This window comes from Aristolochia californica, unplaced genomic scaffold, assembly GCF_029961685.1.
Source record: "Aristolochia californica isolate CCGP_79_NKW_82.1479 unplaced genomic scaffold, dmAriCali1.0.hap1 SCAF_7, whole genome shotgun sequence".
NCBI classification, from domain to species: domain Eukaryota; kingdom Viridiplantae; phylum Streptophyta; class Magnoliopsida; order Piperales; family Aristolochiaceae; genus Aristolochia; species Aristolochia californica.
Window position 1 is genome coordinate 41,006,609 of NW_027182268.1, and position 14,299 is coordinate 41,020,907.

At 38.5% G+C, this 14,299-nt stretch overlaps 1 protein-coding gene across 1 annotated transcript; it reads right to left on the minus strand.

The window, feature by feature from the left end:
* Positions 1-4,911: 4,911 nt before the first annotated feature.
* LOC137936484 (WPP domain-interacting protein 2-like) lies at positions 4,912-8,022 on the minus strand. The gene is made up of 2 exons (XM_068781196.1): positions 6,084-8,022; positions 4,912-5,798 (listed from the first exon to the last, which is right to left on the minus strand). The coding sequence occupies exons 1-2, from the start codon at positions 7,600-7,602 to the stop codon at positions 5,053-5,055; spliced, it is 2,265 nt and encodes a 754-aa protein (XP_068637297.1). The 5' UTR covers positions 7,603-8,022; the 3' UTR covers positions 4,912-5,052.
* Between the last annotated feature and the right edge of the window lie 6,277 nt (positions 8,023-14,299).

Consider the following 14,299-nt stretch of genomic DNA (forward strand, 5'->3'; position numbering starts at 1 on the left):
CAGTGAAGAAAACATAAGGTCTTCCTCCCCATCTTACGATTTCGTCTGATTTTCTCATACAGTAAATGCCGCCTGATATTGCAGGGAAGTCATGCTCAAGGACAGGTACAACCAGGCAAAGCTATGTTCTTCTCTGTGTTTTTTTAAATTCTCAGAATCTGCTACAGGTCCCCTCGTGGTATGGCATGAGGCGGAGCTGGAAGCAGAATCCTTCAACGTTCAAACAAGTGAGTCGAAATTTTATTTTATTGTAATTAGTCGTTCCTGAGTTCTGACTGCTGGCTGCCGGCTGCTGCTTCTGCTCTTTTGGTGCATTGTTCTTTTATATCGGGGGAAGAAGGTAAGAGTAAGAACAAAACCCAAAGTAGTGGAGGTCCAGAACAGAGAGCAAGAAAAAAACAAAAAGTCAAGAACTGCCCACCAAAGCCACCTCCTACTTTAATTGAAAAGGGTCTTTTTCCCTGCAATTTTTCATGAATTTGGGATGATTTGGTGGCATGTAGTCTTCTCTGTTGTGGGGTGGGAATCGATTGTCTTCATCCTTGTTTTTCTGGGTTTTCTTTTTCTTTTCTTTTTTCTTTTTTTTTTTCTTTTCCATAACCATTTAAAGACAATTTTGGGTTCATGAAAACTTCTTAAATGTTGATTCCGCTTATTTCATACTGCGCTTGGAATGCGTCACAACTACTGGTAAAAATCAGCATTCTTGCGGGAATCGGCATCAGGGCACTGTTGTGGATGGCGACTGTTTGGGTTTCCGACTCCGTCAATCTATTTTCTGCAACACAAACGATCCATTTTCCTTTAAATGCCCGTCAAGACTCGATTAACTTCGTCATTCATTAACTCATTTAAGGTCGAGCTAAAATCGGGCGTTGAACTGATTCTCATGGTTAAAAAATTCATCCATTCTGGTATGAAAAACAGACCCAGAACCAGAATTGAGACGGTAATCAGGAGGGAGCTCCTCGACTGATTCTAACATAACTTCCAGTCTTCTCGAGTCCAGGTTCGATTGACTTCCAGAATTCCTGATGAGTTAATTGCATCGGCTTTTCCCCAGAAAGATCGAGCTTTTTGAGCTTTCAGATATATTCGGATAGACCATACTAGGGAGTTCATCAATTGAAGAAGCAATCGATTAAAATTCGAACCCAGAAAATTCTTGACCAGAAATATTTTTAAGAACTGACGAATCGCGAAAACTGGAAGAATGAATCGGGGGTTGGCACAGCGAGCGGTGATCTGTAAAATTAGAGAAACGCTCGAACTTGAAAATCGTACGAGAAATTAAATAGGGATTTGGTGAATTTGGCTTTTACATGGATTTAGGTTCGAAAGCAATGGGGTACACATGCTTTGTTACAGGGAAAAGGGGAGGAAGGATTGAATGCTTCTTGACACATTCCCGTGACCGTCTCTCGAAAACAACTCAAGTGTACGAATCGATTGACTTTTCCAGCCTTCTCACGTTTTCTCCTTAACTCCGCTTGGTACTCGTATTAGTAATTCATATTGATCTTCTTTTCCCTCTCCATCGCTTGAAGCTCTTTGCAATGGACAAGATGTCTAATCACTGCAATCTGGTATCATGTGTTCTTGCGAAATTTGGGTTTTCTACTAGTATTTTTTATATATTTTTTTATTGATTTTCTGGGTAGGATGATCACGGGATCAGCCGTAAGAGTTTTCCTACTTTCACGATTTAGCGGATTAGGTTTCTAGGTGTGATCAAGGATCAAATCTCAGTCTCATCGACAAAAGATTTGACCGAGTTTCTGAACTCTGCAAATTACTTACTTTTCAAAGGAGACGTGGAGGAGCGAAAGAAGCACCTTCCGACAAGTGAAAGAAAAAAAACTTGGTAGCTAGTTTCTGAACTCGATTGAACTGGGTTGTATTGGAAGTGCCTGAACTATCGATTTGACGGATTCTTAGATTCTAAAAATACGTTTTGATCTATGTATAATCGAAGTGATTTTGTTCTCGTTTTGTTTATTTTATAAAAATATGCAGGAAAATGCACTATATATTCTTAATTAAGCTGATATTACAGCGTCTGTAGATTCGGATTATTGGTCGATTCAAATCGGATTGACTCAGTTTTACGAGATTGTGATCTCACCATCTTGTATAACTGCATTTGATTGACGAAAAAATGAAACGATCTTTTATTTTTTTTCGTTTTTTGTTCAGCGGAAATATTTTTATCTCCAGTCATCTGTGCGACGAGCATGCGAGATACGTAATCCTCAAGCGTGACATTACCCAGCAACAACAGAGTTCAGAAAATATTCTTCAGTCGCCGGGAGTTTCATCTGTGGAAAAGCCGTAGCAAGTATTAAAATTTCTCCGCGTCGAGCAAAGTCTTGTCGCATTCGGTTAGACTCTACGGCGGCTGAAGCTTCCGTGAGAAAATCATCGAGAAGTGGCGACGAAGCCGACGCTGTTTGCAAATTGCAGCCTTTTTTAATCTCATAAATTCTCCAGACCCACGATGGGTATCAACGAACGTTTGGAATCTTTGCGTTTTCGCGGCGGTTGTGGGAATGAGGATTAGTAGAAGGCGTAGGGAGACTCGAGAAATGTGTTTCAGACTAGCTAGTTTCTGTTTCTGTAAATTTCTTGTAAAATTTACAAAAGAGTACCCTTTACGATTTCGTCAGTCTCCGTTCAATAGTCATCTAAGAAATCATTTTCCAAAGGATTAACAACGGATGATCTTCTTCTTTGACGATGGCGGAGTTCCTCGTATGTGCTGACAGCAGTGAGACAGGATGTATCCAGGAACAGAAGAAGCAAAATCTCTCCGACTCTCTCGACACCCAAAACGATGACTTCCCAGTTTACATTACCTCTGATACTATGTTCAAACAAGTGTTAAAAGGCTCGAATATTATACAAGGATTGACCTGATCGATACAAACAAATGCAAAAATATATTTTTCACCTTAATCGGCTACTTGAAGCAACCGAAAAAAGTAAGAACACATAATAGTCTCGAACAATTTGATGAATTTTTTTTTTTTTTTTACTATTTCTGAACTCAATGGAGATCATTTTGATTTCATTTTTCGTTAGAATTGTCACTCTTCTATAAAATTCTAATAAAGAGAAAACTTTTTTCTCTCAATTTTGAGTGTATATAAACTCTCCCTTAGGGACCATTTTATATCGTCCATGAAAATTATTTTTCCTTTGACTAATTTTTTCATTAAATTTTTTTTCAACAAAAGATTCCGATCATACGTGTAATAATCTCAAATATTCGATTTTAGACAATGTGGGGGCTATTTTTATATTTATTTTCTCATTAATGAGAACCACCACTAGAAAATTTAGTCAAAAGAAAAATTCTATCTTCTCAATTGTGACATAACTCTCCCTTAGGGACCGCTTATAACTTGATCGAAAATAAAATGTTGAAAATTTCAGTTTTGCTTTGACCAACTTTTTTGATAATTTTCTATTGAAAATACATTTCATCGAACTTGTTCTCCTGCATTTATGCTTTCCTATTTTCTATTTGAGCAATAGAAACACATTTTTATTTCCTCTAACACCGACATAAACACGAAAAAAGATTTTTTATCAAATAAAAAAAAATTATGTGTAATTTTTTCCACAATTTCCTATCAGTTATGTACCCCCCCCCCCCCCCCCCCCCCCCCCCCGACATCATTTTAAGTCACTGATAACTATTTGACAATAGCAATTAATGTTATCGTTAAATATATCTTATATTAAGTTAGCTCAAGAGGACATTGAACTTGGAGAGGTGATTGGAACCGCTAGAACAAGGGTTGAAATGAAGAGAAGAATGTGGTTTCTTGCTCTCCCAAAGGGTAAAGGGTGACAAATGTTCCCATGTCACATATACATGACACATCAACTTCAGCTTTAAAATTGTACCTCATTTGAATATTAAAGGAAGAGCCCGACTTTTGGGGTTTCTCTCTCTAAATCAGCGGTCCCACGTCACGCGGCAGTTTTTCTGGTTGCCGTCAAGGCCCGCGTTAGTTGTTAGTTGCAACAACTACCGTTGCATCCCCCTGTACCTCTCACTGACTGCCATCCTCCCTCACCCACCCATCTCTCCCTCTCTCCCTATTTTCCACGTATTACTTTTTTATTAACAAATCTAACACTTTTTTTTTAACACTTCTTATATTAATATATAAATATGAAAATATCAACTAATTATTTAAAGGAATATATTTAATAATTAATTAATTATATATATATATATTTTTTCATAAACCCTATTCGCCATACAATATTAAAGCCCTATTTATCGTATTTTTAAAATAAAATAATTAATTAAAAAATAAAAATAAAATTAAAACCTCAATTTGTTTTTTTTTTTTTAAAATGATTTTTAGGTCCACAATTGGCGCCAGGAAACGAGGTGGGTGCGTTTTGTGAAAGGTGATGGGCCATGACGAAGAAAAAATGCAACTCTCAGGGAAGATTGGATGAGCTGCTATTGGATAAATCCAAAAAGTGGTTCGGGTAAAGACTTTTTTGTCTACCTCGAGTCTTCACTGATCGTATTGCCATTTATCAACAATTGGCTCCCATCGAGGGCTTTCGCTGCGTTAGCTGCTTCGGCGGTGGGCATTTCAGTATGAAATTCTTGGATGCCGACCTATCGTATCATCAGAGGATTCAGATCAGTTTTCGATGATTAATTCATCATTTTTTACCTCTTTGTTATCTATTTTTTAGCTTTCGGAGATTAAAGCATTCTAAAGAACACTCTTATGTGGGGGCTATGCGTTTTTCCTCTTCGTTAAGTAGTCTTTCACCCGATCCTGTCGTTGTACTTGGGGAAGAGAAAATCCTTTCTCTTCTTTCTTTCTTTCTTTCTTACTCCGTACAAAAAGACCTCCACAGGCTTAGTCCAGTGCATCTCAGCTAAAACTGATTATAAATTGATGATAATAAGACAAATAAATAAATACCCTAAATTAAAACTCCCTTGAAAATGAAAAAAAAAGTACAGAGATTTTGTTTTTCGCTCGTTTTCATCTAGTCAGTCTAAAGTAGAGACTAGGTGGGAACGAAGTCTGGAGGAGGGGGTAACAACTCCAGCAGGAACCACCCTATTACAACACATATCAATACAAACTGGGTGAAGCAGAAGAGAGCAGACTTGCATAAATTATTCCTAGCCGACAACTCTTTGAGTCTTACCAGTTCTCTACTGGAAGCCTCCAACTCTTTTGCTTCTTCCTCCAGCAAAATTGCCTTCTGTCTGGTGTCCGAGAGCTTGCGCATCATCTCTGCCCGTTCCTTGGCTACAGTCTTTTGGTCTTCAAACAGATCGATATGATCCTCAACTGCAGCTCTCCACTTCTGATTAATTCCACTCAGTGTCAAGTACTCTAGCTCGGCCTCTATCTTCTTCATTAACATATTCTCTAGTTCATTCTCCATTTCTTTGCATGTTTCCTTCAGACATTCCACCTTGGTATCACGTTCATCCTTGGGCATTTGGCTCCCACTCAGAATTGATTCTAGTTCAAAAACCTTGGATTCCTTTGCCTTGAGACTTAGCCTAGTTTCCTCCAAAGAGCATTCAAGGATATTTATCCTTTGTGTAAGTTCCTTCATCCGGGTTTCCAGAGGTGTAGAGCTACATTCTTCCATCTCCTCAAAATGAAGCTGATCAGATGAGTTGGGCGCCGGGGTGCCAGTCTCAAAAGTTGCAAACTTACCAGCCAAATTAATGCCATGACTAGCAACATCAGCTGACGATATAGACTCCTTCCCGATTTCCCCAAACTTTCGAATTTCTGCAAGAGTAATTCAAGTAGATTTTTTTTCAGAAAAGATTCACATGTTTCACATTCGTAGTGTTCTTCAAAATTACAACTACAAGCTCCATTAAAATAAAGAATCATAAACCAAATTTGATTTTCCTGACAGAGTAATCAAATTTAAGAAAAACACCAAATAGAAAGAATACTGCACAGTATGCATTACATGTAAGAGCAGTTTGGTACAATTTCAACGAGAGTAAACAGATGAAAGAATCGCAAACTTAAGCACCACAAACACACGAGTAAGAGATAAAGTACCTTTCTCCAGAGCTTCCTGTGCAGCTTGGAGCAAAAACATTGACTCAACTAAAGGATCCTTTTCAGTGGGAAAACTATCCCTGTTCTCTAGTTTCTTCTCTCCTCGTGCATTCACGACTGGCTCTTCCTTGGAAACATCACCATGATCTTCCCCTTTCTCCTCAAAATTTCCTGTCCGGACCTCCTCACTGGATTGCGGCTCATAAGCCTGACCTTCATCACTATTTTCTCCATCATAATTTAAAGATCTTTCCCTCTCTATCTCATCGGAGGCTTCAGCAAAACTACTCGTTTGAGTAAATACAAAGGCAGAGCTTCTCAGATCAGATTCAACACTAGAATATGAGTTCTCATTATCAGTTTTAGCTCTCTCTCCCCTGAGCTTCTTACTGGCTTCAACCTTTCCTTTCCCTTGTTGACCCCTTTGAACAGCATTAGCCGACATCCGTCCACTTGGATTTTTTGCCTTGTTTTTATCCTTTGCAATCCCCATCACTATTGGAACCTCCGCTAGCAATTTTGCAATGCTAGTAGCAGTGGATGATTTACTACTTCGATCCTCACTATTCTCAGAATCTGTTCCAATAGGAAAAGTGGAACCCTTTGCCAACCTGGACTCTGAATCTGAGACACCAAGAGGCAAACTGGAGAACCCCAAATTTTTTATCACCGAAGTCATGGATGCAACAGAGCCTTCACTCTTCCCCAGGATCTTACCTGAGGTAAGTACGCCTTTCACAGGTTCAGCTGCGTTAGAGAGCCCACGTTTTAAAATTCGATTGGGATCCACTGTGCTACCTGCATCTTTTACTGCATCCCTCCTCTTCCTCCTCCATTTCTTCAAACCGTAGCCTTTCGTTGTCGGTGACAAACTAGAGTCGCCTGAAGGAGATTCTGCACCTTTGGGAGATGTTTCCGCTGCTTTCCCAATTCCAGTTCCTTTTTCATTCTCCTTTTCTAATTCATGGGGAGGAGATCCGTTACTTTCAAGTTTAATTTCTTCACTGATTCTTGTTTTTTCCTGAGGTTGACTCTCCATCTCCTCCTCATACAAATTCGAGTCATCTAGTGTACCCAATATTAGCTCTTCTGAAATTTCTGAAGGAGACCTAATTCCTCCATTACCACCTTCCAACATTTTTCCATTTCCAGCCCTTCCCCAATTTATTCCGGCTGAGGTTTTATTTTCTTGAGAAAATGTCCCAACCAAACTACAAGATCCATTAATTCCTACTTTAGTTCTATCAAAATCGTGTGCTTTTTCTAACGCTGGTTCTACATCAACAGAGTCTACGATCTTGTTGAAAAGAACTCCATTAAGGTCTTTCCTCATTTCATCAGAATCGAAAGACCTTTCACCACTTTCGATCTTCCCTAATTCATCAGAACCCAATCTACCATCACCACCAACAGAAGCTCCATTGGTTTCCGACCTACTCTCCACAGAAGGAGACGATTTTTCTACAGGATCAACATCGGTGCCTACTTTTTTTCCAACAGAATCTATAGCATTCTCCATCCTGAATATATACAGAATTTGTACAAATTCCGAGTCCCCGATGATCAAGCACAATCCTGTATAAAATACGTTACTTTCTAAAGGGTTCTCCCTACGTTGATCGTCTTCCGACAGATCTCAACGGCCTCTCCCCAAATAAATGGCAAACTAAATCAGATAGGAGAAACCGATCAAATCAAGAACATCAACTACCGTCACGAATAATTCAGATTGCAAAACAGAAACTTTCTCGATCAATGATCAAAGCTCGATCCAAGTTTCCGTTTTTTTTCAGTAAACTCTAACTCCAATACCCGGAAAACATATGAAAACGACGAAATTCACCAAAAGTGTCACGAAATTCGGTCGAATTGTGAGAAGAACCGTACCTTCTTTTGTGGAATTTAAGCTCAACATGGTCGGGGGGAGGAGGAAGTGGAAACCCTATACGTTCCAGAATTTGCTCCTTTAAAACCATGAAAAAATCAATTAAACTAACTACGTCACACGTGGGCACATGGTACAGGTTTAAAGTGTTGGGTCCCACAAACGTGGCACAGAGAAGCAGGCTCTGTCTTAGCATTATTTAGCGCTTACATTACAACGATACCCCGGCTAATTAGAGAGAATAACGAGAAAACCTGAGAAAGCCTTATAAGTAACCCTTGTTTTAAGGGAACATAGACCAATATTATCCAATTGTAACTTAGAGTGGTTACGTCTACTCTCCGGCTATCAGTTTTTTAGGTGTATTGGCTAATCGTTGTTATGGTATTAGAGCTGGGAATGCCATGTCCCACAAATCCCGTGAGAAGTAGTCAAAAAATGGGCGAGGTGGGTGTCAGAGTAGTTCTATTCACTTTTGTAGACGGTAACTTTCCGTACCTAACAGATCGGTCTCTTCGGTTATATTGGCTAACCATTGTCACTTAGGCATTGTTAGTGCATTTTCAGGAAACGCTAGAAAAAATATTTAAGTGCCTCATATTTCATGTAAACGCTTTTCTAACTGAAAAATTCTTATAAAAAAAAATCATATAATTTTCCAAGTAAGATGGCGTGAAAAAACTATATAAAAAATTTTTGAATAAGTAATTGACAATTGATGTTGTAATACTTTCAACCCAATGCAATTTTTTCATTCAAATTTTGTATATGATATTTAATTTAATTAAAAATTTATCGGATAAGTATAGTAATATATGAAATTGATTATTAATATCTATTTATTTTCACATAAAGACGCTAACCGGTCTATTTAATTTTCCTTGATTTTTTTTTTAAATTTTCCATGTGAAATAAAATATGAGAGAAAGCCCTATTTCTATACAAGAAGCCTTTATATGGGTATAAAAACCATAGCCTAAGCACACTGGCGATTTGGTTTCTCATCATTATTGTCTTAAAAAAACACGAGCTCCACCTTCCAGCTATGTCTGTTTGGTGACTCCTCCTGCTTCTTCCCCCTGACCCTCTTCTATCTGTTTAAGAACAAACTCTTCCTCTGCTGTCATCTCCTTCAAAGACTCTTCAAAAGCAGCTACTAATTCCGGATCAAATAGCACTTGTTCCTTGCTGTTGTTGCGTTTTGTTGGCACTGGTAAACTGAAACTCCCAAACTTGGGGGTAATATAGTCCCTAGTGGGGAACATCTGAGCCCCAAGGTCCAGCCACTCCCCAAGACTTCCGACGGCAGGAATACTAGTACTTGTTGGAATGCTGAGGGTGGTTAGCTCCTTTGCCTTGGCCTTTCTTCGATAACCCTTCTCCTTTCCGTTCTTCCCAGTACCATCACCACTACAATCTTCCTCAGCTTGACGAGGATGGCTTTCAGACAACATAGCAAAACCCAAATCTCTACTGCTCATTTCTCGAACCTGTGTCTCGTTAACTGCTTCGTAATCCTTGACTGAAAATCTCTCTCTTCCTTGTGCCGGAATCTCACGTTCTTTGCCTTGTGCTTGAGACCAGAGATTGCTCTCCACGAACTTATCATCGTATTCTTCAAGAGTATCAACACTTCTAGAACGGGTATGGCTCCCTCTGTCCTGGGATTGAACCAACGCATCAAATTCTTCCACGGTATGGAAACTTCTACAACGCACGTCGACCCTTGTACTCCGTGTTATTGATCGATCTTCTTCCTCTTTCTCCTCTCCAAGACCTTCCATCAATTCCCAAGAGTTGATTGTCTCGGGTTTGGAGGCTTCAACACATGGTTCTGCATCGAGTCCAGACTCTTGAGACTGGACTTCTGTTTGAAGCTTCTTCGTCACTGTGTTAGCAGCACAGACGAGAGCGAGGAATTGGTCTTCCCCTTTATTGGAGATAAACAGGTCCTCTAGTAGTGGGAAACCATTGACACTCCTCCTAAGGCTCTGTCTCAATTCTTCCTTGAAGCTGCTTGATCTCGTCACAATTTTCGAAGAGAAGCATCCCATCCTTGATACCACAATCCCTGCTACAAGACGTTCCAAGAAGGGCTGCAGAGAGGAGAACAAAACTGAATGAAATTCACGACTTATACCATCACAGACTCCACAAATTTGTCAATTATCACGTTTGGTCAAGATGATGAAAGCCGTCAGGAAAGAGGGTCCCGTTTTTACATAATTAAACCAAAACAAAAATAGCAGTTGCAAACATTTCAATAGGATAATCAAAGTGCATTTGTCTTAATGTGGACAGGAACCGACAGGGTTGGACTGACCGACAGAAAATTAAAGACGAGACAAATTCATGGAGCACACCGCTGGAAACCTTATGGCTGTTCTTTCTTTCACATTACAGGGGTTACAGATTAGAGATCAAAGATTGAGCAAGAGCGCAGACTTTGACTAATATCCCATAGGCATTAGTTTGGAGGAAACAAGTTAAATGGAGAATGATTAGAGATGCTCGTGTGCCCACGGAGGAATAATTTGAACTAAATTTTTTATGAATGTGAAATGACAACTCTTATAGCATCTGAAATTCCGAAAAAACATATTGATTGTTTGTTTCCTGTCAACGAAACTGGGCGTCTCATTTCACCGTCTTGAGTTGCAGAGACAAAAGGCTAATCATTCAATACAAAGCCGGATAAGTTCAGTGAAGAAAGATGTGGAAACAGAGTCAATTATACAACTATCTTCCATGCACTTAATAAAAGAGATATCGAAATCCTGAGATGTCGAAGAAAGCGTCGTCTGTTCGACATGGAAAATTCAGAGGCGAGAGCAGAAGGCAGATTCATTCCCACCTCTTGTTTAATTTAGTTAGCTAATTCCATTAAGCTTCCCCCTGAATTGGATGCGTTGGTTTAGGTGAAATGATTGAAGATGAAGAGGGAGAAATCAAGTAGCTTCCCAGCATCCAAAAAGAAACAACGACGAGATCAACCAACACGACCCCTTGTTTTCCGCTAACAATAACTAAACCAAAGGACAAGAAGCCATCGCAAATCCGTGCTCTTCTAAAACCAGAAAGCTAACAATTTTGAAGTAAAAAACAGAGACAGCTTTAATTACCTCTCGAAATAGTTTCAGTATTTCATCTCCGCAGAACTTCCGAGTAGAGAAGTCAAGGTGCAAATCTAAAAGATTTGTATAAGCCTTCACTAGGCGTACACCGTTTAATTGAGAGCTTGTAAATGGAAGCCATGGACGAATTTGAAGGTCTGACTCCGAGCTCGAGGCAATCACGGCTGCAAATTCCTGAACTTGACCACAGCAGTTAATCTTACTACATCCCTCTAGTAGGTTAATGCCCCGGAATGTTAGCAAAAATTGCAAAAATACCTCCTAAAATAGAACGAACTCTTTTCAAAAAGTTGCTTTTGAAAATGTGGCAGATTAGTCATTTTAGTGATGGACTTGGGCATTCACGTATCATATAATAAACCGCTGACGGCGGGAAGGGCGAAATTGTCGTGGGTGGATCGTTATTATAAGTGAGTGACGCCATCAGATTCGATCGATCGGGGCCGTTGAATAAGATCTGCATGGTGCAGATGGGTCAAAAGTGGGCGACATTACGCCGCGAGATGATAAATAAATTAAGTGGGGGCAAGTGATTTCCCATAGGTTTCACGTGACACGTGTTTAGTCTACTAATCAACCTTATTTTATGATTAGTATTCATCGTTATGATAAGATTATTGCTGAGAGAAAATCACTTGATTCACTTATTTTTGTGCGTTTGTGTTACCATAATAAAATAAATTAATTAATTATAATATTTTTTATATTTTTTAAAAAATAATAATAAAACCTCTTTTAATGCTTCTTGATTTATTTTATCCCTGGTTCTTAACTGGAGCAATATGGAACTCATTTTCCAAATGGTTTTTTTAATACGACTCACCTTTATTTAATTGGTTGAATTGAACTTTATCTGGGTTAGGACACATTAAGACATGAAAAAGGGTAAAAACTTGGTTAATTAGGGTCAGTTTAATAATTTAATTGTGAACCGACTAAACATACTTGATCAATTGGGTTATATTGTCACATGAGGAAATTCCCCATGTGTCACCACTAGTCGTGGATAACCCCAAGTGACACTAGAAAATGAGGAGGGTCTCTTTAAAGAGCAAAGATACCTGACTTTGTAAAAATTTGTATACATGAGATTAACTAATTAATTGTCTTCCATAAAGAATATATAAATCACCATTCTGTTTAAGTGATTTTTGTTGTAAATCTATATATAAATATAGCTCTAAATCAATACAAAATTGTAATTCAATTCAATCAACAACGATCACTCATATGGTATCAGAGTAGTTCATTTAATCCTTTTCTATGTATTTATTTTCATTTAGAATTTTTTTTCAAGATCTCTAATTCTTTCTCTCCGCCCATAACACCATCTCTCCAACAGCCACTAGCACCATCACCAGTGCCCACAACTCGTTGGTCGTCAACAACCCGTTCGAGTCTTTGTCGCCATCAATTATTCCTCCTCTGTCTCTTACACTAGCTTGCCCAGTTCGACGGCAAGGCAACTGTAATTAGAAAAAAAAAGAAACATGCTCCAACAAAAAGCTCATAACATTCTCTATCGCCTACACTCTTTGCACAACCACGAATACTCATGCACCTCCAACAATCCCGACTGAGCCTTCAGAACGGTGTTCCAACGTACCGCACAGGCCACCCAGGAGCTAAAGTGCAACCACCGCTACCAACTATATCAACATGAGGTAAAGAGCAAAGTTATTTGACTCTGTAAAATGTGACCACGAGATGGTTCGGCGTATGTATTGGCAAGAATAGTCCATGCTTCTCACGAAGTGATGGCTCGAGCAATGAACGAGATAAATGTAGGAGACAGAGAGTTGATGTGGACATTAAGGATCAGTTGATCTTATCGAATCAAGACATTGTAAGCTTGATTTGAAGAGAGGTTTGCAGTGAAGGTCTTTGGTGGATAGGTTCTTGGATGCCGACTGAGTTGGAAATAAAGATGATTACTCTTCCAACAATGCCTATCTTATCTATCTTGGGCATAATCTCATTTCTTGGAGTTCAAAGAAACAACATAACGTTGCTCGTTCTTCTATTGAGGTTAAGTATCAATCAATTTTTACTACTACTGCAAAATTTCAGTGGGTGTGCTCTCTACTTGTTGAACTCGGTGTGGTTGTGCAATCATCTTTTGTTGTTTATTGTGATAATATTGGTGCCATTAAGGTAAGCGCCAATCTCATATTTCACTCCAGAATGAAACATGTAGCAGTTGATTACCACTTTATCCATGATCAAGTTCAATCTGGTCTACTTCGTGTGGTTCATGTTACTTCTGTTAACCAACTTGTTGATCTTTTTACTAAGCCATTGCCACATTTACAGTTTCAATTGCTAAGAGACAAGATTAATGTCTCTAATGGTGGCCTATCTTGAAGGGGCATAAAGAGTAGAGATACTTGACTTTATAAAAATTCGTATAGATGAGATTAGCTAATTAGTTGAATCTTCCATAAGATTATGACTCCTCTGACTCACCCTTTTGTTTAGGTGATTCTTGTTATAAATTTGTATATAAATATAAATCTAGATCAATATATTGAAATATATGATGTAATTAGGGTGGCATAAATGTAATTTGTTTGTGATTTATGTCTCTTATTCACTCTTACTAGGGTGAATGGTATAATTGTAATATTAATATTTTTAATATCTATATATACAACTTAAGGGGAAAGGTTTGGAGTAAGTTCAAGACCCTAATTTCCTCCTCTTTTTCCCTCATGTATTATTTTCTCTCTTTTCTCTCTTGGACATGTATCTTCTCTTCTCTCCCTTTCTCTTCTCTCTTCTTTCTTCTTCCTTCTTCCTTCTTTGTTTTATCTAAAGTTATTATGTATGGAATCCTGAAAATCAACATAGTATTAGGATTCCAATTATTTTCTCTATTGCTTTAATTATGAAATATGAAGATTGATGTTCGATCTTGAAAATGTGAAGATTGCATGGGTTTATTCCTGCATGTATACATATGAATCAATTGCATGTTTTGGAGAACAAGTCTTATTTTTCTCTTTTCTCTCATTCAATTGTTTCACTACTGTAAGAATGGGATCAGTTTATTGTTTTTAAGATTTGAATTTCTTAGGAAAATAAAGCACATTGTGGCGAGATCTGAGCCGCTTCAGTCCATTATGATCGGCCAATTTCCAGCCTCATTTAATTGTATATGTGGGTGCTGTCCACAAGGTTTGTGTCGTTCGTCTCTC

Coding starts and splice junctions, on each gene's coding strand:
- LOC137936484 (XM_068781196.1), bottom strand. CDS start 7,602: ATGGAGAATGCTATAGATTCTGTTGGAAAAAAAGTAGGCACCGATGTT. Junction 5,799..6,083: donor ACAGGAAGCTCTGGAGAAAG/GTACTTTATCTC, acceptor TTACTCTTGCAG/AAATTCGAAAGTTTGGGGAA.